The 27,153-nt window shown below is 40.5% G+C and overlaps 1 protein-coding gene across 8 annotated transcripts in view; it reads right to left on the bottom strand.

Annotated features, from left to right (window-relative positions):
• Positions 1-5,206: 5,206 nt before the first annotated feature.
• Positions 5,207-27,153, bottom strand: part of mast3b (microtubule associated serine/threonine kinase 3b) — a 28,791-nt gene continuing 6,844 nt past the window's right edge. Inside the window, exons 1-27 of one of the 8 annotated variants that reach the window (XM_036587301.1) lie at positions 25,687-26,750; positions 25,025-25,107; positions 24,273-24,345; positions 24,066-24,086; positions 23,523-23,601; positions 21,552-21,709; positions 20,859-20,934; positions 20,409-20,618; positions 16,222-16,323; positions 15,982-16,114; positions 15,819-15,886; positions 15,622-15,710; positions 15,220-15,428; positions 14,346-14,484; positions 14,105-14,237; positions 13,692-13,857; positions 13,437-13,538; positions 13,156-13,278; positions 12,934-13,046; positions 12,631-12,812; positions 11,936-12,057; positions 11,527-11,724; positions 11,080-11,306; positions 10,260-10,382; positions 9,963-10,099; positions 9,640-9,821; positions 5,207-8,593 (exon numbers count right to left, since the gene is read on the bottom strand). In XM_036587301.1, coding sequence (XP_036443194.1) covers positions 7,554-8,593; positions 9,640-9,821; positions 9,963-10,099; positions 10,260-10,382; positions 11,080-11,306; positions 11,527-11,724; positions 11,936-12,057; positions 12,631-12,812; positions 12,934-13,046; positions 13,156-13,278; positions 13,437-13,538; positions 13,692-13,857; positions 14,105-14,237; positions 14,346-14,484; positions 15,220-15,428; positions 15,622-15,710; positions 15,819-15,886; positions 15,982-16,114; positions 16,222-16,323; positions 20,409-20,618; positions 20,859-20,934; positions 21,552-21,709; positions 23,523-23,601; positions 24,066-24,086; positions 24,273-24,345; positions 25,025-25,107; positions 25,687-25,769 — 4,371 coding nt within the window. In that variant the 5' untranslated portion in view covers positions 25,770-26,750 and the 3' untranslated portion in view covers positions 5,207-7,553. Of the gene's footprint in view, positions 8,594-9,639; positions 9,822-9,962; positions 10,100-10,259; positions 10,383-11,079; positions 11,307-11,526; positions 11,728-11,935; positions 12,058-12,630; positions 12,813-12,933; positions 13,047-13,155; positions 13,279-13,436; positions 13,539-13,691; positions 13,858-14,104; positions 14,238-14,345; positions 14,485-15,219; positions 15,429-15,621; positions 15,711-15,818; positions 15,887-15,981; positions 16,115-16,221; positions 16,324-20,408; positions 20,619-20,858; positions 20,935-21,551; positions 21,710-23,522; positions 23,602-24,065; positions 24,087-24,272; positions 24,346-25,024; positions 25,108-25,686; positions 26,751-27,153 lie in introns of those variants that run through there. The other 7 variants (XM_036587299.1, XM_036587294.1, XM_036587296.1 and 4 more) reach the window with 7 other exon arrangements.

Genomic DNA, 27,153 nt, shown 5'->3' with positions numbered 1-27,153 from the left:
TAGGATCCTCGCTATGATTGCACTGATGATGCCCTGCGACTGGCAGGGGTTGTGGACCACTCGGTGCCTAACCTTTTTGTTGGGCTCTGTTATTAAGAACCCTGCCTTTACTGGAGGGCTCTGGGTGGTGCTCCTCTCCTTCACGTTGCGGCGTAAGTACCCAGTGTAAAGCTGGATGATTCGTCCTAGTCCAGTTCTGTAGGAGAGGCGCAGAGATTCAGCAGAACCTTTGGGAACTGACTTTAAACGGATGCCATGGATCCTCATGTGTAGGTGAATGGCTGCCCCATTGATCCATTGCTTGATGGCAGCTGTGTTCAACTGATGGTCAATGGTCATATTCTCAAAAAGTTCAATAAGTGCAAGTTTGAGCTTCTGGTCGTAGATTTCCGTCATTTCCGCCATCCCATCGCTGTCATGCACCGTCCAAGGTACTAGTCTCAGATACTCACGGGCAATACTAGGGATCTCGGAAGAGTTATCAGGTCCGAAAATCCTCTGGTATGGGTCGGGGGGATTACCGCTGGTTTGACCAACTACGCTAGCAACGAGAGTCTCCAAGAGGAAAGACAGAGCAAGAGCAACAACCCCTACGCCTCCATATGACACCTTGGTGCTCTGTCCAAAAATGGAGGTCAGGTTGTTATTTATCAAAGCAACCTGGTCCCCTGAGAGGTGCCTTTGGATGGCAGCATGCTGGAGGTTGAGGGCAAAGCTTGAGTTCAGAGAGAGGTAATTAGACAGTGTCCTGTCAAGGGTGATATCAGGAATGATTCCACCGGCCTGGCCAGCCCAGAAAATACTATCTATTGTTTCAGGAGATGGACTACAAGCATTGTTTCCCATGCTTAGGATGTTGCCTCCCTTATTGTTTCAGCAGTGTGCAAACCATTTAAGGCACCTGTGACAAGATCTTCTGTACAGTTGAAACCAGAGGTTTTAAAAGAGCAGAATGGACACAGCTCCAGTTTGCATGCAGTGTGTCAAAGTACATGGTTCAGCCCACCGAAAATCAAACAGTGAGCACAAAGTGCAAGTTAAATATTAACTCTTACCAAAGGAACACTGATTTTAGTGCATCAAAGGGGTGACATGGTTGCTTGATTTCCTACAAGGCCAAATGAGACAGCTGGATGTTACTGGCGTCAAATTATTGGAATTCTTGATGCAAGAACCAGTGGTCAGTAACCTGAGAAAACAGGAAATGATCTATAGGCCTAAATCTGTTCGCTGGGTTGAAGGCCTGTTGAGAGGCCATGTCCCTTGACCAAAAGTAGGTGTTCCATATCTAGTCACAGCTAATCAACTCATTGTTATTTCAGAGAGTCATCGTGCTTGCTGTGTTTAAACTTGGAACCAAAAAGGTTAAATCCTTGAAATGGCCAATGGAGAATATCCTATCAGGATTTTATTCTTGTAGTATCTTGGTAAATACAATCAAGCGAGTAACATGTCAGCCCAACCACTGACATATTTCAACTAATCACATTTTGATTTTCAATAGGTGGGACCAGGTGTTTGACAAACAACACCACTCTAAGTTTTTTGAAGTCCTAGATATGTCACTGACTGCAAATATAAGTGGTAGCCTGACCAGCAGGGCTTTTTGATTCCAGAAGTGTTGGAGTCGAATCCGATTCAAAGTGAATCGGTGGAGTTGATTCCAAGAGAGATTCCACGCAATTATTTGATTCTAAAAACACAGAGAAGAACACCTGGCAAAAATAGTGTTTATAATTCATATTTGACGTTAGCAAGAAAATCTGGAGAGCTAATGCAAGCTAAATTAACTTAGCTGACCATTGTGTGAGTTATTGAATGATGTATTTTTCATCCAGACCAGCGGTTTTTTCCACGCTCCCAACAAACCTGAGGCTAATTACCAAGCCTGTTCTGTGTTGCAATGGGTTGTTTCAGAACAGGGGAACCATTAAAATGTTCTGGACAGTGGGGCCTGCAGGGCCTGTCACTGTTAGCTTATGGCAAAAAGTAGTACTAGATTTCTTGGGTGCTTGCAGAAAATGGCATTATCAAGGTGTTTTTGCCTCTTTTTTCCACAGAGTTTTGACATTTTTGGCCCAAACTAATACAAAGTCATGGTTCACCACTGAAGTAAGGTTAAATTCAACTATAAACACTCCGCACTATAATTTATATTGTCTTTAGATCAAGGTTAGCTATATCATACTGCTTTCCAGCAGTATGATATGTCCCCCTCTTTCCTGTCCATGCACAGAAACAGAAACAGGTGCTTTTGAAATATTTTTCGTCCTTTCCAAACCCACCACACTTGGGTTTCTAACAAAGGAAAAGATCAAATTAACTACAGCTGCTCTGCCTACAACTGTTTTTGATGTAAATTGAGTTGATAGCTTATTTTGTGGTTCACCCCCACCTTCATTTAAATTAAACAAGCGCGTGGTATAAATCAGGCTGACCGGCACTTTTAAATAAGTGTTCATTCATGGTTCCAGATAGCAAACATATCCACCTTTCAATCACAGATGACCTGCATACAAGATCTACCTAGTTTTTAATCTCCTCAAACTGATTTTAAATGCACACAGCCTTTATTTCAGAAAACAAACTAAGACAAATATTATAATCAATTGAAAGAAAAAAAATGAGACCTAATATAAAATGATTGTGTTGCTGACACTGTGCTAGATTGGTTACTGCTGAATAACTGCGTTATTTATGACACTGCTGTTAAAATTATTCACTAAGCTAATAGCTAGAACATTTAGAATGGAGTTGCCAGGTAAGACCCAGAAATTTTATTGCAGTGGCATTAAAAGGCCACTGCAATAGGCCACTGCCCCCTCTACAGGTCATACATGAGTCTTATGATTAGAAAGCTCACCACTGTATTAGGGAATGATAAATGATTATAGCTGAGTAATTTTTGATAGGTAACACATCTTACCATCGAATAGCTACTGCATAATGTAGCTCAAAGACCAGCACTGCTGAAGAAACCCAGTGCACATTCACTCACCTGTTTGCCAAGCAAATTAGCTTATCACAGCAAAAAGCACTAATTATTATTTGCAATGCCATCAGACTGTTATGACTGATTGATAACTACCCCGATGGCAGTCTTTTACCATAAAGTGTAATTGATGGTATATAAATGATGGCTGACTGTTTTCCATGACTAGGCTGGTCAGACTGTGGCCATGTTTCATCCCAGGGTGGCACTGGCCACCCCAGCCCACCCCTTGGCTATGCCTCTTATAATGAAAGATATAAAGGAAAAATAAGTAAATTGGACTGTGAGTGGAAAATGAGTGCTTGAAAGTAGTAGTAGTGCACCTCCCAGGAAATGCTGAGCAAAAAGCCAGTGAACTGCCAGCTTTGCCATCAGTGGGCCAACAGTTGCCCCCCATCCTCTTGCTATCTGGGGTATGATAGTTTGTGCTAGGTGTAATACTTCTAGGATCTTCTCAACCAGTTTTTCTAAACCTTGGTCCTGGAGGCCCACTGCCCTGCACTTTTTAGTGTTTTTTCTGCTCCCAACACCCCTGATCCAACCAATCAGTTCAGTAACAGTCCATTATTGAGTTACAGTGGGTGTGTTAAAGCAAGGAAAGCACTAAAATGTGCAGGGAAGTGGACCCTCAGGACCAGGGTTGAGAAACATTCTTCTGAACAGCTGTTGTCCTTTACTTTTTTTTCTGTTTGGTGCAAAAAGCTAAAAACTACCAGTGGCCAGAAAACCCGTGAAGGAGTACAGCTTTAGGGGAGTCAAGGCAGAATAGTGAGAACTGTGCAAGCAGACAGAAGGCCACAACCAGGCAAATCTGAATTTAACACTGGCACGCATCTACAGACAACATAGGGATAAGAACGACAACACACTTTGTCTGAGGAGGGCTACAACAAGAAGTCCAAGTTGAGCAATGATGTCTGCGGAGAAAAAGAATGCCTCAGAACAAGAACAAGAAAGACTCTGCAGCTGCCCAATTTGCATTAACGGCCAAACTCATGCAGTTCAGAAGGCACCCTGTTAAACACATGTACCTAATAAACTGATAACTCTGTACAATCACTGCTTGAGTAGTTTTCTTCTAGCACATCAATAATGTATCTGAAATAAGCGGCTTTCAAGTACGTTATGAAAGTTTTTGCCAAGAGTAATTCTAGAAAACTTCATGACCAATTCCACTTCATTTAAATTTATTGAGATGTAAAGTCATTTACGGTTTGATGGTTTGATGGTTGTTGGTTCATTGGAGAGAAACTTCTTGTTCGAATGTCAGAATATAAGTGCTGCACCATTTAAGGTGGGGCGGGAAATTTCAAATGAGAATCTGACCTTAACTTTGTGACTTTTCAGTGTTGGACAGTTTCTCACTGCAGATGAAACGTATCATGAAACCAGCTGATATAAACGCAAATAATTCCACTCGTCCCCAAATTATCGATGTTCATGTTAAATCTTTATCTTTGCCTTTTCGTTAGCTACTAGCTAGGCGAGACTGCTGTCTATGTTGCTGTGGTTACCAGCAGCCTTCAGGGTTAAAGGTTGAATTAGCAGTTATAAGTTAACCCCAGCCTTTAAGAACATTTATTGTTAAAACTGTGTTGAACGATCAGAACTTTATTTTATTATAAAGGAGGATTATTTTATTTTTACCTAAAAATCTAATTGCGCTGTGGAGCCACAACAGGGCAGTAAAAGAGCCACATGTTGCCGACCTCTGTGCCATCAAAAAAGACCAGAGACCCTACACGAGTTTTTATATGTAAGGTTTATAATAGTAAAATTCTAGTAAATCAGGAAAAATTGCTTTTTTGTACTATACTGCTACTTTTTGTAGCATGGATTTTGAAGGGCAAAACCTTTTCAAAATTAACTATCGTAAATGATGTTCCAGGCAACATATTTGTAACCATTTCAAGTAACAACTTTCCATTAAGTAGATTTTAGATGCAATAAACACTTCAAACCAGATATCTGGTTCCCATCACCACCACTGTAAACAATTCTGACTCTATTTCTCTAGAATGGAGTATTTCACATGGAACCACTCTCACTGACTTTGTTTACATCTTGATTTAACTGATTTAATTATGCAGGAATCCTGCATTGACTCAGAACTCCCCTATAAAATCAGCTTGAACAGATGGAATAGCTGCAGAAGAAAACAGCAAACAGTTGGAGCAGTTCTCCACTGGGAAAGAATAAATTTCACAAACAACAATTTGTTTGCATTTTAATCAGTCTCAGGTTGGGTCAGATCCAATGTATTAGCCCACATTGGTTAATAACTAGGGAAGAACAGTACTCAGTGTTTAGAACCAACACATGATGATTTATTACAAAACATTGATTAGGCTGGCAAACAGGTATTACAACATTACAAAATATATATAAAAGTATTTTTTACAAACCAGCACAGACCAAACCAACAATCCCAATAGTTCTCAAGAAACGGAGGAAGAGGAACATCACTGTTGCATATAAAGGTACAAAAACAGGATTTGCTGGTCATCTTCATAACTTTCAACTTCATTGTGACCAGATATGGAAGGGATAAAACAAAGCTGGGACTACTGATTTCTTTTTTCAGAATGTGGTTTCAAAGAGGTTGAGGTGCTACTCAGCTAGTTAGGAAAGACCAAACACTTTATATTCACAACATAAAGTGAGCAAGAACATTCAAATAAACACGTCGGATTATGTAACTGATTTTACGATTATATCCACTGCAAGTTTTACGGAAAGTCAGAGGCTTAGTTAGATCGCACCAAGAGACACATATTGCACTGAGAATGCCATGCGAGCATTTGTTGTGTGCTCACTATAAAGTACATGCAGCATGCAAATATCAGAAGGTCTCGAAGTTAGCCTTGTGTAAAAGATATTAACTACAGTCAAACATGGAATGCATTACAGATCCAAGTAGCACCAAATATAGTAGCAATATGCAGTTATGCACTATAACAGTACAACAGAGACTCCAAAGTACCCAAGTGGTTTTAATCAGAAATATCAACCAAAAACAACAAAAAAAAGTTGAGATGTTCTGTTCTGTTGACCCTTCATAGCATGTGTTCCATCTCCTCTCGTCTTTATCAAATGACCAACTTTAGTACCATGCAATGAAAATACTATCCTTTGGGTTTCTTGTAATTGTGGAAGAGAACACCCTTCTCTTCTTTGAAAAACAGGCATATTCCCCCAATTCAGAAAATAAACCTAGTAACCTTTGGAGAACTTCTCCGACAGACAAACAAACAGCAACGTCCAGTTCTAGGGTAAGACTTGTTTGTGAGATGGTGTCGCTGAACGACTTTCCTTCCAACACCGAACCTTTACAGTAAACTTCAGGCTCCTTCTTGTGCATTGCTCCCACTATGTGTGGTTCACACATACTGAACATTCAGTAGGTATGGGCAAGTTAAACATACGTGGTGCATACTGAGCTTTTGCACAATAGAAATTCAAGTTGATTAAAAAAATGTAAACATTGCCTTATACAAAAGGTAGTTAGATAACGCATGGAAAGCAGACAATATGGCTTAGAAACCACATTATAATTGCATGCATAAATTAAGCATATCAAGTGACATAAAAAAAACATGGGAGGTCATGTAAAAATTGCAATTGTAAGGGAGTTTACAATAAAAATGCATTGTGATGAAGTATTTCTGAAATCCTTTAAAGGGAACGGACAACTGCAAAAATGAAACAGCTCATCTTCAGGACACACAGAAAACCTTGGACACCCCTGGAACAGGATGTGTTCAAGCTCAACCATGGAAATGCTCTGCAGTATTCCAGTCGGCATAGTTTTCAAAAGACACACATGAATGTACAAGAGTTAATTCAGGTCAAATGGTTAAAACATGTCACTACATCTACAGGTTACCTTGCTGCACCACAATATCCAGTGAACGGAACTCTATATAACATAAAATCTGTTGGTAATGTGTCTAACATTGTTTCCAAATGCCAAGTGAACAGTGAAATCCCTACTGCCAAAAGCCCTGAGCCAAAATACACTTAAATAATCAAAGTGTGGCCAGATGGTGCATAATGAAGTATATATTGTGAGAACTGCACTGAAACTAAGTAAAATTGGCGCATTAAGCCATAAGAACATATACTAGCTGGATATGAGCAAAAATACTGACAAGTTTAGGCTGAAAACTAACAAATCAAATAGGTGTGTTGCCATGTTTGCTATCATTTGCTATGCTAGCCACTCATAGCACAAACATTCTGCCTGAAAATACATTTTCATAGAAAAGTCAAGCCTTTACCTCTTTAGGTTAAAAGACTGGCTGGTTACCATCAGGTTTCTTTTTCACCATCATTAGAATTCAAAGACGCACTAAAAAAAAAGTTATAAATATTCCCTGTAAAAATCTAGCTTCATTTTCAAATTAAATGTACAAAATGCTAACTAGCATTCCAACCCAGCTGCTCTCTGAACACTGCGAAGACAAATCATTCAGCAGGAGCAATAAGTAGTACAGACCACTTGCTTGTCTGCTCCTGAAAAGAGACAAGGTTTTCAAAATGACATCAACATTTTGCCTTGTCATTTCTCTTTGGGTTTCCCCTTCCTTGGACTCATGTTTGAGGCTTCTGTATAAGCACTGTGAGCTGTGCCTGTGGATGCTGCTGCTGAGATGTCTGATGCCTTTTTGGAAGAGCATGCACTTTCTGGCCCTCCTTTGGACTCTGTCTGCGAGTCCTCTGTTGAATTCACCTCTGAGCTTTTCCCCTCATCCTCATCATCTGAACATGGCTGCCAGTCCTCCAGCTCTTCACTCTCTGACCCTTGCACAGCAATCTGGGGCACTAGAGGGACCCTCTTCACCACACACTCCTCTCCAGACTGCGAGTCTGCCACCACCCACTCTGCCTTGTGTTTGGGCCGGGCGCCAGCGGCTGGTGTGGAAGTCATGACAGTCGGGGCAGGGGTCTGTCCAGCCCTCTGGTCGTCTGGCTCATCGAAACTCACCTCCTGGACGGCCTCTTGCTTTTTGAAAGAGTCACGGCGCTCCGACAGATTCAGCTTCCGCATCACCACGATCTGCTCCATGCGCTCTCCTGGCCAGTCACGCAGCTTCTGTCCACTCAGTCTGCCGTGATCAACCGAGTAAGACATGTCCGTCTCTCCAACGTCCCCACCCACTTCCACCTCACAGTGAGGGACCTCCAGAGTGTGCCTGCGTGGGGCATGGGCCTTTTTCTCCCCGTGAAAGACCCCAGAGAGCTTTTCAGCAGACTGCACTCTTTTCAGCAGCGGCGAGACGGGGTGCTCGGTGCCACGGGGACGGACACCGTGCCGGACTATGGTTGGTGGGGACAGTGTCTTTCCGTGGAAGGAGTGAAGGGTCTTGGTGATGCTGGGCAATTGAGAAGGAGAGTGCTGCGGAGACAGGGCCTGGGGTGAAGACGTGCAAGCCAGCGGAGAGGGAGGGATGCTGCTGGTGGACTTCCGCCGGCCCACTTTAGTGTAGCGCTGTGCGCTCAGTTTGGGGCCAAGGCCATGCAGAGAGCTCGGCCGCATCTGGACAGCTGGGGAACTTGGAGAGCTGGAGCATGGGGAGGCACTCTGGGGGAGGTTTGCATCTATATGGGCACATTTACAAACAGCATTCAGATAACAAAAATTACTTCCAATCTCTGAATCTGATAGTAGTCATCAAAATAGGAAAAAAGCATAATCTCTGGGCATTTTAGATTAAAAAAAGCTTATTTCATGTGAAAATAGCATATGCAGTTAAATTCCTCTAGTAACTGCCCTGATCCTCTAAAGCACTTTTAGGCCTGGGGCAAACCAAGCTGACTGTTGGCCGGCTTCTAGCAGTGGGTGAGCGTCGGTGGCCAACCGTTGCCCATGGTGCATATGGCACAGTTGGCTCTAGTTGGTCCTCATCAGCACTTTTTGGCTGATTGAGCATGTTAAATAGATTTTGGTGGCTGGCTGAGAACGAGGGCCGATGAAGAGAGAAATGAAATAGATGTAACACTAGAAATGGACATTTTAACTGTTTATACTATTCAGATGTCCGGATATTTAAAAAAATAACGTGATTTTTCACTCCGTCATCATCTAATCTGCTTATCCTCTTGGGTTGTGGGGGGGCGCTGGAGCTTATTGTGATTATTCTCAACAAAAAAAAAAACGAATATGGTGAGGAATAAACACCGATGCACGACAGCTTTGAAGGTGCTCAGATAACACACTGTGTTTGAGCTTTACTCTTACTTTCACACACAAGGTTTAGCTTAAATATGGACATTTGAAGCTCATACATTCAAACAATATATACTTTGTACGCTGCAGTTTTACAGTTTTATAAACAAAAATTGCCAATACTATTGCCAACTTTTGCTACAGAGATCTAAAACGCAATAAGTATGTGCATGCCGACCATCAGCTGTAGTCTTGTTCGAGAGCAATATGAGTTGACCGTGAGCTGACGAAAAGCGATCATAGTTAGTTGACACAGTTGGCGCTAGATCTTAAAGGTCATCGTGGTGCGTCCTGGCACTATACTCCTCTCAGCAAATGTTTTAACGGGAGTTATGGAGTCTTCATTTTAGATGAGATCCAATCAAAAACAGTTAAGAAAAATTCAAATTAAAGAAGGCATGTAATGTTAGGAGCTTACCAGAGCAGTGGTCTGGGACAGGGCTGCGGCAGGGTGTGGAGGGGCCTGGGGACAGGCTATGTGTGGGGGAGCCAGGTAGACTCTCGCTGGAGGATACGGAGTGATGGAGGCCAGAAGAGAAGCTGCGGCTGCTGTGCATCACAGTGCTCTGCTTGGACAGCTTCTTCAACACGCTTCGTCGTCTAGGTGCACAATAAACCATAGCTTTCTTAGTTCTCCAAATGTCATACACCTAGTCATGAGTAGTCCCTAAAATATACATCTTCGTACTTATTTAATAACCCAAACTAGGATTAACAACACTTTAATGGAACTCTTCTTACCGGTCCTGATTGTCCTTTCTCTTGCTCTTCTTGCTGCGGCGAGCCATCTTGCCTTTGTAACTTGTTTTCCGTGCTGGCCCAATCTTTATGGTTGTATCCTCAAGGGCAGTGGTCTGCAAGGCCACTTTGTTACCACTCTGTAAAGCAATATGTTTTGCTGAGTAAAGTTATGCAGTTAAAATATTTATTTAGAGCAGACTGGGCCAGGAGAATAAAAAAAAATAAATAAATAAATAAAAAAATCAGCCTTATGTATGTGTGTAAGCCCAGCTATTCTGAACGGTTTCAATGCCTTACCTTGAGGAGCAGCTCCATCATCTCAGTGTGCACCAGGCCCTGCACTGACTCTCCATTCACATGGGTAATCAGGTCTCCTGCTCTCAGCCCAGCCTCGTGAGCAGGGCTGCCTTCCTCCACACTCTGTTTAAAATGATTCCATTCCATTAGCAAACCATGACTTAAAAAGGCTTTATTTAATTTCTTTACATTTTATTTGAATGTTACATTCATGTTTGCTATTTTAACAAGTATACCTTTTTAAATAGCTGCTTAGGTTACATTAGCTAGTTATGTAGATACTGCTAACATTATTAGCATTTAGCAGTCCTTTTTAATGCCATAACTATAACCATTCCAGTCGTGCCTCAAGCAGGTGGAAAATAAACTAGAACTACAAATTCTGTTGATTCCCATTTGGATCAATACTTGTTTTTCAAATGCACAGTGGAAAAATGCCCTATGATTGTGTAATGCATAAGGATGTACACCTTTTACTTGCTAGATGGGGGAGAGAGAGAACAACTGTTGCCAGTCCCTGACAACAGTACAAACCAGCATGGCAGTAGCCATGAGAGTTAGTTGGCCATCTAATTTAATGTATATTCTTTTAAATATTACAGGTAGTTTTTTGTGTGTTATACCAGAATTAGCTAATTGTTTCTTTGTTGTTCAAACAGTACTCAGATCTAAAATAAGGCTTTAGGAAATGCATGTAAGTATAAACCATTATCAATATAGAAATCATATGGAAAAATATCATAGATTCAGGTACTCAGTGATGCAGAGTTCAACTCAAGCCAAGTGCCAGTTCCCTGCACCACTGCTACAAGCTGCTCACCGAGACCATGTGGTGGATGGTGTAGATGTCACTGTTGCCCATGTACACACGGATGGTCTGAAGAGTGAATCCGTACTTTTTGCCTGAGCTGTGAATGAAGATGGGTGGACGTAGGCAACTGATGCTAAGGGACAGGTCTCGATTTGGGGAAGAATCTCTGGAGGAAGGATTGGAGGAAATGGAGTGTGGGGAAATAGGGCTTGGCTGAAGACCTCCACTCGTATCATCTGGACAGGTTGGAAATAAAAGGAAATGGAATACAAAATTGTTAACAGTAAATTCAAACATCAAGTTTGCTGCTTTGCTTAATACTAGTACTGAGGGAAAAAAGCAATGACGAATCTTCACTTCACAGTTGTAGGAAATGCTCTCGTTTTCTTCTTACTTAACACATTTATAACAAGGCTAAAGCTACATTTTCAATTCACAGTATGTGTGGTTTCGCACCAGGAGTAATAATCAGGGAGAGTGTTGATATGGAGGCAGATTTCGGCACTTTGCCCCCTGGAGAGAGACGCTGCCTGTCAGGGGTCTCGAGCTGGTTGCCAAAGCATCGTGGACTCCCATGTTCCCTTGGAGAGGAGTGCTTCGTTCCTGTACTGTTGCTTCGCAGTCTGATTCGCCGCAAGTTGGACACAACCACCTCTGCTACAAATGAGAATAAAAATTGTTTTACAGTTCATTGTATGAGGTGACACTACTAACTTGCACAATTATAGCATTAACTATTTTAATTCAGTGATGAAGTGTAATCTGTTAACAAAACCTCTCCCATGCTATGCTGCATTCCCAAGCCCTTTACTGCCATCTTGTCAAGATAGCTGGCACAAAAAAAAATTTGCCATAGAGTGCTGACCTTCATCATCTGTGGACAGCGCAAAGCGTGGCATGGCCTCCAGGCTGTGTGTGCTGCTCACCACCAGAGGGCTGACACATCTGTCAGACTGAGAGGAGCTGGACGAGGCTCGTGGACGTAAGCTATGACCAAGTGACATATGTTACAGAATCTTTGAGGATCACAGAAAATAGTTTCCATATATAATTACATAAATTCATAATTACATTACATAACAAAATGGAAAGCAATAGGCTGAGATTGCCTAGAGTGGGTTAGATAAATAATGTGAGCTGATGCTTGAAGAAAAGGAAAAGCATAGTAAAGATCTTTAACCAATATTACTTTACAAAGCAAATTCCTAATTTCTTTGGGTGTTTCACAAACAGACATCTGGATTGTACAGTTACAAAAATATCTGAAAACTTCCATTATAGAAATATAGTCCCTTGAAGGATTATGTACCTTTTACTATATATAGGTATATGTCATATGTAGGTATATGTAAGGTTATCTTTGTTATATCTTTCTATACCATTCGCCAAATGGTATTGTTGCAGTGAGGTAAGAAAAAAAAATCTGAAGACATCTGTGCAATTTGAGGGGATTAGTGCAACATGCCTCTACACCAGTAGGGGAACTTCATAAAGAAATTTAAGGAGATTCTTGCCAGAGCATAAGGAATCCTTAATAATAAAGAGTCTACTGCCACTGACCATGCTCTCTGTCCAGTGAGTCTCCTGTTGTCCTGCGCTCCTGTGCTGCTCTGTCTGCGCATCTCTACTGGGGAGTGGCTCTCTCTGCCTTCTGTGCGGTCCTCATGTTCTTCACTGTGACTCCGGTCTGAGGAGAAACTCAGGTTGGATGGTGTGGCCAGATATTCTGTGCTGCTATAAACCTAAAAAAGAAATGCAAGAAAATAAGAGGCGCATAAACTATATTCTGTAATCATGGGATGATTTGAAATCAGTGTTTGCATGTTTAATTTTCAACGACACCATCAACTCAACAAGACCGACCTTGCTGAAACGATTTGACCATGAGGAGAACCGACGAATTTCAAGGGAAGACTCATCATCATTGGTTTCATCATCTTCATCGGAGCCCAAATGGTGGTAACGATCGGATCGAGCTGGGTTAATGAAAAACAATTTTAAAAAGTGCTATAAAATTACAGTAAATAAACACAAATTCAAATCTCTATAAAGTGAATGCAGAGAAAAACTATCAGTGCTACTCACTGTCAAAATAACTGGTGTCATCCTCTCCTTCTAACTGAGGGATAAATTCGGCTTTTTGGCGCAGCAGCCCATTCCAGTCCAGACCAATAAAAAATGTGTGGTGTTTGACTTCTGTTGCTCCTCCTGCACATATTTCAGAACATTAATATGAGAAAAAAATAATGTAATACGTAAATGCACCAAAATGTGCATGATCTTGTAGAGTGCAAGTACTCATTGACTATTAGGGAAAAAAAATGGGCACAATGCCTATCAGTGGAGACTTCAAATTACAACATTACCTGTTCCAAGCCTTTCAAGGGGACTTTGGCTCAGTAAACGTGTAATCATGTCCTGGGCATCCACTGGCAAAGCATCATCTCCATCTGGCCAGATAATATCATCTGCAAAGGAGATAAGGCAAGCACATTCAGTTTAGTTATTCAGTAACTGAAATGTATTTGCAATTCCAACATCAAAGATCAATTTACACATACAAATAACACCTTTCTTTATAAAAATGAACAAAGCTTTTATACTCAAGCATCTAGACTTACCACTTACTACTTGGCCAAAAAGTTCTTCTGGTGTGTCTCCAAAGAAGGGTACACAGCCCACCAGAAACTCATAAAGGATGATTCCCATGGCCCACCAGTCTACTGGCTTGCCATAACCCTGTCGCAGAATTACTTCTGGTGCAATGTACTCAGGAGTGCCACACACCTACAGTGGGATTAGTTATTATTTAAATAGTTTACCAACTGATTATCTACTCCTACACTACTTAAAGACATATGCTTAAAAACGCATGAGTGAATCTACATTCTGAATAAAATATTACACAGCACTGAATGAAGCAATAAAGAAATGAACCCAGCCTTGGACTCTGAATCTAATTTTCAAATACAACAATGAAAATACCAATAATTCATGCAAGATAAACAAAGAAGAGGAAAAAGTGCTCTCCAACCTGTTTGTCGATGAACTCCCTGGTGTCTTTCTCAATATGACCTTCATAGAGATTAGTAGTCATATTCATCAGGCCAATCTTGGACAGGCCAAAGTCTGTCAGCTTAATGTGTCCCATTGAGGTTATCAAGAGGCTGCAAACAGTTTTAAAAGACCTCACTAAATTAAAACATTTAATTAAGTCAATTAAACTAATATCTCAAAGTAAATCATGTACAAAATTAAGATTATTCTTTGCATACTTGTCAGGTTTCAGGTCTCTGTGTACTATGCCATAGCTGTGAAGGTACTCCAAAGCCAGAACAGTCTCTGCAAAGTACATTCGGGCCATGTCGACTGGCAGTGGGCCCATGTTTTTGAGAAGATTGGCACAGTCACCACCTGTTTGTCACAAAATGAAAAGCATTATACATTGTTAAAATGTAAAACTTTTTACAATTAGGAATTCAGTGGCAACTCCAAATAGCTATTTTCAATACCTTAAAAAGAACTAGAGTTGTGCAATTTGCAGCACTACTATTTTCCTACAGTCCAACAGCAAACCAGATACAAAGTATGAATGAGTCATACTGTTCAAACATTTGAATAGTCATTCACTTTTTTAAACAAATAATAAATTACCTTTTGGACATGCTAACTAGCTTGCAGGGCTGGGTAATATGGCAATATTTATCGTTTTTGTGAAAAACTATGTTACAATATGTATATTATATGTGGATATTGTCAGTACTTAATGAACACTGATTAAAATGTTTTTGGAATAATGCCTTAAAAATCTGAATATCAAATGTGACTGACCCATCACTAAATACAAAACAGCTCAAAAAAAGTATTTGTAACAATGGGTGCAGGTGTAACAAACTGAGTTTCCTCCAGTCTAAATCTATTTAGATTTTCCCACATCTAAAACTCTAAAATTCATCTAAAACTCAATTCATGAAGGCCTTGCTTATTAGCTGATGAGTTGACTCAGGAGAGTTTAATGAGGCTGACTGCTGCAGTCTGCAGGGCTGTGGCCTGCCAGGGCTGCAGTCTGCCATGTAGTGTGTTTAAATACAACTCCACAAAGTTAGGATCATGTAATTTTCTAATTTACTGCTTTTGCTAGAACTTTACCTTCCACATATTCCATGACCATGCAGAGGTGTCTGCGTGTCTCGAAGGAGCAGAACATACTGACAACGAATGGGTTCTCTGCAAATGTCAGAATGTCTCTCTCAACAAACACCTGCTGGATCTGATTCCTCAGGATCAGGTTCTGCCGGTTAATTTTTTTCATTGCAAACCTTTGGCGAGTTTCTTTGTGTCTCACCAGGTACACAGCCCTGAAAGTTAACAGATGCACAATCTGTGAAAAATATATTCTCTCATGCGGTGAAGAGACAGCATCTGTGGCTACAGTGGCAAACAGTGAAGCCTAATCGGTGTAATGAACTGTAAGTTTGGAAACAGTGTTTGCTTATGAGCTGCATCCACTGTGCCAGTATCATGCCAGGTATTCTGAGTTGATCTGCTTACCCATAAGCTCCATTGCTGATCAGCTTTATGGTTTCAAAGTCACTCTCTAGTGGTTTCCTTCGTGGTGGGGTGAGCACAGACTTATTCTGCTGGAAATAAAAGCAGCAGGAAGAGAGATTTTGTCATTTATGATTACCTAACTAGGTCAAGATTAGGTCACTCTGCGTCAGGGAAAAGGACCACTGAAGATAACTTACTTCAGCGTCTTCAGTTTCCACATTGAGGGAGGGTCCGGTATCAAAGTGTTCCTCTAGCTGATTTACTTCTGCAAAAAGAAGGAAGAGGAAAAACATGACTGAGAATAGCATGTGCTGTTTGGTATGCATGACATCACTGCATGTTACATAAAAGATCTTATACCATCTAAGGGGTCTCGATTCAAGCCCAGCTGGCTGATGATGTAACGGGGAATGTCCGTTTTGATGCCTCGGCCAACTTTAGCATGACCCTCTGCTGCCTCCAGCAGATGATAAAACTCCTCAGGATCAAACTCCTGTCAGTGCAGAGCAATTCAAAATATCAGAATCAGTAACACATTCACAATCCATGCGGTCAAAGAGGTGGTTTCACCTGAAAGTGCATCTGTTTTGTAGTTCTTACCAGACATTCCAATAGCCTTGCGGGGCGGGATATGATGATAAGAATCTTCTTTACATGTTGGGTGATTATTGTGACCTCCTCGCTCTCTGAACGCTCCAGTGCCTAAGAGTACAAAACTGATTAATTTACAAATGTCTCACACTTTGAAAAAAAAATAAAATAAATAAAAAAACCCTAACCAATTCTGTAAGAGAGGTTTTGGAGAGGCTGTGATTGCTATGCTGTGTGGGCGGTCCTAAGTGGTGCTTCTCTTACGTTTTGAGATATGGGAGCCAAATTCTCATTTGTGCCATGACTGATTTAATTTAAGCTTACAACATGACACAGCAAAGAACAGAAAGCACATCGCATTTAAACTGCAACAGCAAGATGGCCAGTGTGAGTCCAGAGCAGCAAGAGAGCTGTCTCATCAAATCAGTATAAAAGCTACCCCCTGTTGTCATCTCTTAGAGAGCAAATGGGGAGAATGCTCAAAAAATGTGGATTTGAGGGGGAAAAAAAACATAAGATCAACAGAAAGTATTACATCAAAGTAATGAACAATTTCCTCCAAGCACTTTTAAACGGGTGATTCATATCTGGCCTTTTATCTGTCCTACACAAATGGAAAGGTACAGACTCCATATAAAGCAATGAGCACCACACAGTTGCTTATTAATGACGTCATATGCAACTATGATTATATAACAAACAACTCAATCATTCCTAGTAGCAAGTACAGTGCCGTCTGCACATACTGGCAACCCTGGTAAACATGAGCAAAATGGTTGTAAAAAAAAAAATTCTTTATTGCTTATCCTTTCCATCTTTCATTCAAAATATTAACATAAATCTAACCTTTATCTGAAGTACAACGACAAAGAAAAAAATTAAATTCTATCATGAAATAAATATTTTTCTCAATCTGTGCACACCACAATTGTTGGCACCCCTTCATTGCAAATTTTGCACACACACCTTTTGCAAAGATAACTGCTTTGAGTCTTCTCCTAAAACGTTTAATGAGACTGAAGAACACATGGCAATGAATCTGAGACCATTCCTCCCTAAATAATCTCTCTGGACCCATTAGATTTCAAGGTCCACACTTGTAGACTTCTGTGGTCAGTGAACCATTTTTGTGTTGATTTTGAGGTGTGCCTTTGGATCACTGTCTTGCTGGACGAGCCAACCATGGCCCAGTTAAGGTTTCTTGGCCCAAGATTGTAATTAATATCTGCTGGTACTTGATACCATGTATCCGAGGGCCTTTGGAAGAAAAACAGCCTCACATCATCACAGATCATTCACTATAATTCACAGTGGGGATGAGGTACTTTTCTGCATGGCTATCTTTGTGTGTATACCAACTCCACCTCTTGTGTTCGTTGCCAAAAAGCTCTATTTTGGTCTCATCTAAACACAGAATACAGTCCCACTGAAAGTTGCAGTAATGTCTGGCAAACTGTAGGCACCTTAGTTTGTTGGACCTTGAAAGTTGAGGCTTTCTTCTGGCAACTTTCCCAAACAACTTACATAGGTGATGTCTGAACGCAGTTTTGGAGACATTTTGATCCCAAGCCTTAGGTAATGTCTGCAATTCCCCAGCTGTGATCCTTAGGAGATTCTTTGGCCACTCAAACCATCCTTCTCACTGTGCCAGTACAGACATGCGTCCTCTTCTCAGCAGATTCTTAACATCTCCATGTGCTTTTAACTTGCTCTGATAATGAAAATGGGCATTATCCACTGCTTAGCTATTTTCTTGTAGCCACCTTCTGATTGCTGGTCTTTCTCATAGAGATGGATGACTGTCACTACCCGATTTGAACCAGAAACCCAATTTGTGTGTGCGCTTCAAAGGCAAGTCAGCATGCGTTGTGTAAATCAGGCAATCTGACAGCAGCCATAAACGATAGCAGAAATGTAGTACATTTTCACACATACAGTCTAAATTGGGTTTCTGGTTCAAATCCAGAAGTGACAATGACTAAGAGAATTTGGCCTGTGTGTCACCTCTTATTTATACCCCAGTGTCATGGCTGACATTGTTCCAAAACACTCCAGTGAACTTTAAAACTTAAAAGATGGATGGGAATATTCTTCACATTTCACAAATTTCTAGGGGTGCCAACAACTGTAGCTCATGTCGATTTAAGGAAAAATATTTGTCATGATGAGCTTTGGGTTTTTTCGTTCAATCACTGTACTTTAAGAGATTATATTTTTGTTAATATTTTCAATTTAGGTTCAAAAGGATAAGCAATAATGGATGTTTTTCACCACCCAATTTACTTTTGTGTACAAGGGAAGCCACCATTTGAAGAGGGCACTGTAGAAACACCCCATCCTTAAAAGAGTTTTCCTTTTCATACTTGTGTGTGCGGCAAACAATTGATTGCAATCAAAATGCCAAATCAGTGTGGAAAAAAAAAAATGCCAATTTCATTAATGGACAAATGTTATCGCATGCTAACACAAATAGGAATTTATACAACTACCCTATTATTTTACAAAGTGGGTGACACAGTGTATGGCTGGAGGGGTAGGAGAGAGTACAAAGGCAGGAGTTATTAGAGGTTCAGAAAATCCAGTGCCCGCATACTTGAAGCCAGTGACTCAGGGATGTGGGAAACACTTTAATAAGCTTAGCTCTGTGCATAATGTCCACACCAGCCCTGCAATCTGACAGCAAACGATGAGTCCTGCCTGGGGTTGTCTGCACACAACCCAGGAGGTGGGCGTAAGGGTTGCTATGGAAACTAAGGTTCTCTAGTCGTACAGATGAAACTCCAGCCAAAAAGGAGCTCTGCATTTCCTACCAAAGCCCAGAGCCACAGGCTAGGATGACACACACAGGGAAATTCCCTCCCAAATACCACAGTGATCCTCTGCAAATAACGTTTTCATTATGAGTGATTAAAGTCTTTATCAGAAGCTGTTGTTCACTGAACTCGTTGCTCTTTCTGGAAAAAAAGCAGTTAATGTAGAGCATCAGAGAAGAAAATGAGGTAAGTTGACACTTGTGCTTTTGTCAAGCTGGAGACAGGCACAGCGTGGCTGAGAACGTGCGCCATGTTACTTCCCCTCTCTGTGACAGCAGGGGTTTGTTCTGCTTGCTTCCGCCTGGTACTGACATGAACCAACCACAAACAGCACAGCAGTGAACCTCAGCTCACTGTCAAAGCAGCTTGTGCCACAATAAGCAATGAACAACTTGTAGTGAACAAGACAATGAGCTGATATGATAAATCAGATTAATCAGATCAAATAAAATCAGAGAATAAAATCAGAAAACCTAAATCTAAAAGATTCTCCATTTAAAACTCTCCTCCATGTCTGGCACTCTGGTGCAATATTGAATCATTTCTAAAAGGCTCTTTAAAAGAACCACATACAGCAGTCTTTCGATCATAGAGAAGAACCATTTAACTATGAACCTTCAATATAACAATTGCCTATAGTAATTGCCTTTACTAAAGAACCCTTGAAGAACCGTACACATGCTTAAAAAGGTGCCAAAAAGGCTTCTTTGATGCCATAGGAAAATCTGTTTTGGCTCCTTGAAAAAAACTTTCAACAGATGGTTCTTTAGAGATGCATTTGTCAAAATGAGATGCGAGCTTGAAAAAGGTTTACAGAACATTCATATAATGTACATGCTCTAAGAAGAACCCTTACATTGGTAGAGTACTTTTACATACTGTGAAAATTCTTTAAACCTTTATAAAAGTTCTACACACTAACAAATCTCTTTTACAGACAAGGTTTTTCACGGAACCAAAAGTGGTTCTTCTATGGCACTGCTTAAAGAACGCTTTGTAGCACCTCTCTTGTTTCAAGAATAAAGTTAATGAAAATTAAAATATAAAACTTCTGAAATGATAGAATAGCACCATTACGTTATGGGGAGATTCTTAAACTTTAAAAAAGCTCTTTAGACTCCTACATCTCATTTACATTATTCTACAGCTGGAAAGAAGTGTTTGGCAAGGTTGGCACCTTTATTTTTAACAGTGAATTTAAAATTATATTGGTGGTCCATCTAAAATGTACGTAAAAGGCGGCCTCCGGGTAGTTTAAGAAACAACTTCTGAAAAAAATGGAAAAAGATGGCAAATGGAAAAAAGCAGGCTTCACTCAGGAGAAGTAAAGCATATAAATAAAAGAAGGTAGTTCACATTGTCAGTGGAAGCAATGTGTCTCACCTCGTGCAGCAGCTTCTCCAATTTCTCTTGCAGCTCTAGAAAGTAGAGGGAGGTAACCAGGCCTTTCTGAGATTTGTCCAGGCAGTCTCTGGCCAGCTCCACCAGCTGGTGCTGGATGAAGCCCAGCACTCCATCTCCCAAAGGCAAAGTGCTGTCTGGAGAGCAATGCGTGATGATGTCCAACAAGCGCTCCTCCATCTGAGCGATGGCCTGCACACAAGAACTTATCACTAGCCTACCATAATAATAATAATAATAATAATAATAATAATAATAATCTGTTTCAAATGAACAGTACATGCTTGCATAGACATATTTATGAAATGTTTAAGGCACATATTGAACATATTAGAACAATTTTCAGGAGACAAAACCACCAAGGGATTTGTACTAAAACATTTAATAGAATGTGTCTGTAATAAAGTCAGAACTACTTTGATAACAACATACCTTAGGAAATCTCTCTTTGTAAACATGGTTCATCATCACAGTTTCGTTGTCAAATGAGCCACTTGTTCTTCCAGGACTGTAAGAACGAAAAAAAAAAAATTATTTGATCAACTTTTTCCTTTCAGCTCTCTAAAATTTAGAAGAAGTGGTATATTATCTCATATGATAAACTATAACTGCTTGATGTAAATATTCTATGAACACTTAAGAGTTTATTAAAACATTTAATATAAACGCTGAACAGAACTCACTTTAATGACCTAATTGTAGGTAGCGTTGGGAGTGTGTATATCTGTGTGGTAAGCTGTGCGTGGGAGAGAATCTAATCTACAGAGACCTGCTGAATCCTTAAAAGCGTGGGGCTACACTGTGGGCTAGGCAAGCCAACAGTCTCTACCTACTGCAGGCTCTTTTAAAACACAAGCAAAACAAAAGCACCAGTTGAAGAGACCATAATTAAAACCCCAGTGTTCGAGCAGGGCTTCTACACGCATTTAAACCCAAGCGTACTTTGTGGATGTCAAGCTTTCACTCCATCATTCTGATGCACTTATTTACATCTTGAATTTACAAATTCACACCTTTGTAAACATCAGAAGTACTGACGTCTAAGGCTGCGTGAAACTCTACCTAAGAGAGGACACACATTGAATGTAAAATCAATGTGTGTGTGTATATGGTTAAAGGGATTACCTAAGACTACGGGACCGTGGGCGTATGAACGATGAAGGTCGGCCATCCTCATCAGTCATGCTCTCAGAGCTACGGAAGTGTTTAAACAGGAAGTGGAGCTCATCCTGTGTTGGCTGGTATGGAAGCTGGTGCAAGCGTTCTTGGGAAGAGGAGGAGGACTGCAACAAGAGCCATTATATCCTTAGACAGAGATTCACAAGACTAATCGAAAACACGTTGCTTAATAATAGTATTGGCCTGAATAATTTGAATATGTTTATCTATTGAATATTTTGAGGCTTCATCTTTTTTTAAGCCACAAAAATTGTAGCCCAAAATAAATCAAGAAAGGCCTTTAAATAGAACGGTTAGTGAAGATGGCCAAGATATCACATGTTGAAACACTTTACAGTTATTATTTTACAATAATTAAGTACACGCAAAAAGATTAATTGCACAATTTGTGATAAAACGTTGGTATACCCTGGAGACGCAACACGTTTGATGAAACATTGCACTGCCTTCAACCCATCATGTAACAGCTTCAAGGGGGAATTTTAGATTTTTCTCCATTTCTTTTCTAACTAAGCAGTATTACAGTGGGTTGAAAACTTGACAGCACAACCAGTAGTCTGTTTTTTCCCCCACTGTATCAGAAAAGCGTTTCCTCCACACACTTAGCACAACTTCGGAGCTGCTCTGAAACTACTAAAACAACATCATCATCACAATATTACATTAACTGAAAGCAGAAGTATGTGATTTGACTGGGTCTCTGAACTTTATGCTTCACTTGCCTATGAGTAAAAACAATTGCTTTGCGTTTTGAAGGATGCAAGATGCGTGTCTAGAGCAGTTAGTGTAGACATTACTTATAACGAAAGCATATCTGTTCCATCAGACAGACGACTAAAACACTAAGAACAGTATTCAAAGTCTGCAAAAAACACTGTTTGGGCCAGGTCCTACTTGTTAACCAGAAAAACTGCAAACTGTATGAAAGGGAGAGAGGGGAAGCAGGTCGCAACGCCAGACCCCTTCCCTGAGAGGATGAATATGATGATTGCAAGATTCAAAGAGAACTTAGTCAAAACTCTGTGAAGGACTTGTCTTCTGAAGATGTAAGTCAAAGATTTACTACTGTCACCATATCTTCATCAATATAAAGGTCTATTCACACAAAGTATGGAAGTGATTTTTTATGTAGCAGGACTTTCACACCAAGTCTGAGTGTTTTTTTGTCTAAACACCCTGATAACACAAAAAGAAGATAAAAGAGGAAGAAGAAATTTAATCTTTGAGTGGAAGCGATGAATTAATCCTTTTTTTTAAGGAGTGCAACTAAAGAATGCACACACAGGCTTTACCCCATTCTACAGAAAAGACAACATGGAGAGTGTCACCTCCTCATACAAGAGCTGAATCTGATTAATGAGTGATTCCAAAAGTGTTTTCGTATGTCGGGGGGAATTTGAGGCTGTTTCTGCTTGATGCTCCTCTCATTAAAGAGGAGCATTCATTAGCGAGGAAAGCTAACAGTTTGTGGTTCTTCGTGCACATGAACAGACCAGGATCCACCTAGATAAACTAAAACAACATGTTAAACAGCTGGTGTAATGTACTCAGCGTCATTCCCGAGGCATCCAGCTATGGTCTGCCATATACTTTCCTTAACCTCTGCATTTTTATAGTCTGTGTGTTGCTTGTTGTAGAAGTTTGACAGCATTTTGACTAAATACAGTTAATGCAGAAAAACACTGTCAGAAAAACTCCTGTGAAAACTCTTGTGAAGTCAGACTAATGACTAACATTTTAAATAATATCTTACGCTTTACAGGGTGACTTGAATCAGTGCTTGGACACCATATTTTATCATATTTCCCCCCCTCTGACTTTTTTAATTTTAACAAAAAAAAAATGCAGCTTTAAGGAGCAACTGGAAATTAATTAAGCACAATATAAAGAAGCACAATATAAAGAAGTGGTACTTACAGAGACAGTGGAGCTGGGAGGATTGGTGCCATAGCCAGATGATGGAAGAGAGGCCAGTGACCACCTTCTACCTTCCGCTCTGAAAAAAATTATGCACACATATTATTGGCATACATACATATTACAGTATGCAAAATGATCATAACTGACAGGGCCAAAGCATTTCAGCAAAGTGTTGTGTTACTTTTACCATCGTGTACAATAATATTAAGCCTGTGCAATAGTATCACTCTCCTGACAATACTGCAACATGATGTTACACATGACCAACGTTTGAAGTCCCAGGGTACACTAAATGCTTCTCATACTAATTAAGTGAATGGTTCCCCATAGGAATGAGAATGTATTAACTGTAATTAAGAGACCATTCAATTCTACTCAAGAAAACTGAGATAGCTTGAGAGATTTAGGTGCTTTGCACAGTTTGAATTAGGTCTGGTAAGGCCCATGTCCATGACATCTAGGCTTTGAGGAAAGCACATCATTATGGAATGTTTTCACAAATCTCATGCAAAACAACAGAGTGAAGGAGAGATTTGCTACCTGTCAGCTCGAGCCAGGTGGCTGAGAGGACACAGAGAGAGGTGAAGAAAGACATCATCAGAATTTAACATGACGCACAGCACACAAAACTTACTAAACGGCCATATGGAAAACGTTTCCAAGGAGACCTACGCATCGACTCAGTGAAACAGTCAGGCAGCTAGTACATAAACAAGTCCACAAATATGATGTTAAATGATTACTTACCTGCGGGCAAAAGGGAAGTTGAGAGAGGCAATAGCAGACACATTTCTTGGGCTGTCTAAAGGGCTGCTGGCAGCTGCATAGAAAACAATTCAACATATGAATGAAACAAAATGAGTAACTGTGACATTAACTGCTAAAGGAATCTGGTTAGGAAAGAAGCACTCATTTGTCTGCTGATGACCAGCGTATCCATTAGGAACTGGCCAGTGTTTCAACTCAATGCGTCCCTCAGACTTTTAAACAACTTGTGCCCTGTGTTACTTTTCTATGGGTCAAATTTCAGGACTAGGAATTAAGCCTAGTCTTGGGCTACACAGCATACTGACAGGAAATTCTTCACTGGAAGGAAAATGTAGTTAAGGACAAATCTTAATCCCTGACCAGGAAATCAATGTTAGATGAGACAGTTCTAAACTGAACTCACAACAGGTGAGAGGTTTCTAAAGCACCTTAAGTCAAAAACTGATCTCAAACATTCTTTTCATTCTCTCATAACATATAGTGAGGTGCATCTACATTGACTGTCCAACAGAGTTAATTCTTAGTAACATTACATTGCTGTTTGCTAATGTAAGGGATAAAATAGCCACCAAGGACATGAACACTGGAGCCCAGCCAGGGCTTACGCTTTACAAACTGCCACCAACATTCCAATTTCTAAAGCCCATTAAATAAAAGATCTTGACCTTAACGTCTGTGGCATGAAGACTTCCGAACAAAAACTAAAAAGCCATCTTAACAGTGATTCTCACCTGTGTGGACGGAGAGAGGAGACAGAGGACGTGTTGGTGACGGCGTCCCAACACCGAGACTTTTCCTGTTACTGCTGCGGCAACTGTGACAAAAAGACACCAACAATATAGGACAATTAAATGAAACTGCATTGCAAGTAAAGCACACATGTGCAGGACTACCTCAACCTCTGCAGGAGAATATGCAACTACTGGCATCACTATAGGATGAGTCTGACGCAGTAAGCAAGTAAAGGCAGTGCACTGGCAACATGGTGCAAGAGATATTACTGCTTAAGACTTGCGCCATTACTTGTCCTGAATGCTAGATCACTGTTTGTATCATGTAACTAGTAAGTTCAACCAAGGATAGGATTTTGTAAAAATTGATGTCTTGACCAAGGCTTACGATGTAAGGAGCCTGGGCCTTTATTCCATCACTCATTTAGCAACTGTAGTCATTAATGAGATTAAATAGATTTCCTAAGCTAAGGTCTAGGTAAGGTCAAAGAAGACAGTGAGCAATGCTGGCATGTCTTCATGCAGCACAAGTCACACATACAGCGCTCAAAACAATAAAGCAGTCTCACATAAAATGGGTCAATTTGTACAGAGAAATTAGACATATTCCGAACACCTCTTGACCTTATGTTTAGCAACAAGGCTTCAGCTGCATTGCTTACCTTTTGGACCGCTTAAGCATCGCACCAGTCACGAAGTGAGATTTGCTGCTCCCTACTCCACTCCAGCAACTTGGGTCAGACATGGTGCTGGTTACTTAATGAGCCAGCTAGCGTCTTGGAGTCAAGTTTGTCGTCTCGGTGTTAGATAACGAAGTTGCTCTCAGAAGAGCAAGGCCCCCTCTCGACTTTGGCTCTCAACTGCATATGAACCACAGAAGCTGCTAAAGAGCACCAAGGAGGTGTACGTGGACATAAACGCCTCTCATTAGCTCGCTTTGTTTTACTTAGCTGACTGGCTAACGTTAGCTAGCCTGAGCTAGCTAGCTGGACGACTGGCACAGCGAGTGAGACCGACTTCAAACTTTTCATCTTATCCGAGTCATGATCCATTATCGTCTCGCACAGGCAGAGCGTCAATCATTTAGTTTTTTAAAAGAGACCTCGCGCTGTCTTCGTTATGTGAGCCATCAATGTCTCACTGTACACACTATCCTAAACTTCGCTGCTGTTTTCTGCTTTTGTGTGCGCTGGGTGGCAGCGCTCTGTTGTGTTGATTGCCGGGCGATGACGTTGGAACGTACCATCTCTCTCTAAAAAACAGGGGGAAACGGCAGATGATCCAGACCCGCGTTTCTTATCAAAGGCTCTTTGTGTTGTTGAATTGCCACCACAGTTGAACAAAACTCCACTGTTACTTTGGGTCTGCTACTTGGACTATGTGTGTCCACATACATGTTGAAAAGTTCCCTTCTATTAACGACAAGGTCAGTGGTAGCGATCGGCGGAGCGCTCCACACGTGTAAACGTAACTAGTCGGAATAGAGCAGTGAGTAATGTAATCACAACCAAATTACTGTAGAGCTGTATTAATATTGAAGGGTCAGAGAAGTGCTTTCCTCTTTATTGTCATATTATGATATCACTATAACGGACTACTTATAGCCTACAATTTTTGTGATGACATTAGTTATTTTGTAATAATTTGGGCTATATGACTCATTCCCTTCCATGATCTGCACTCTTAAAAATGTTCTTCATGGGTTCTTTAGTAAAGTAAATGGTTAAAAACAAAACCATAAGTTTTATACAGAACCTTTGCATGTTTTGAACGGTGAAATGGTTCTTCATATTGATGGAGAATGTGTTGTACATGGTTCTATACAGAACCTTTTTGAAAAGGGTTCTATATAGCACCAAAAGGGTTCTTCTGTTGTTACAATATCAACCTAGTAAAAATAGAAGAATGATCAAAAAGGTTCTATATAGAACCATATACAGCACATCCTGCATCAATCTGAAGAACCGTTCCATGATGCAAGAAACCCTTTAAGCATGCAAAGGGTCCTTTGAGTGTTCATGGTTCTATATAGAACCATTGTCTTTTCTAAAGAACCCTTGAAGAACCTTTTTGGTGTAGAAACAGTTTCAAAAAGGTTCTAAACAGAACCATATACAACACATTTTCCA

Source organism: Colossoma macropomum, unplaced genomic scaffold, assembly GCF_904425465.1.
Source record: "Colossoma macropomum unplaced genomic scaffold, Colossoma_macropomum, whole genome shotgun sequence".
Lineage (NCBI taxonomy): Eukaryota > Metazoa > Chordata > Actinopteri > Characiformes > Serrasalmidae > Colossoma > Colossoma macropomum.
The sequence above is the reverse complement of the archived record's forward strand: the minus strand, read 5'-3'. Positions and strand labels throughout refer to the sequence as shown.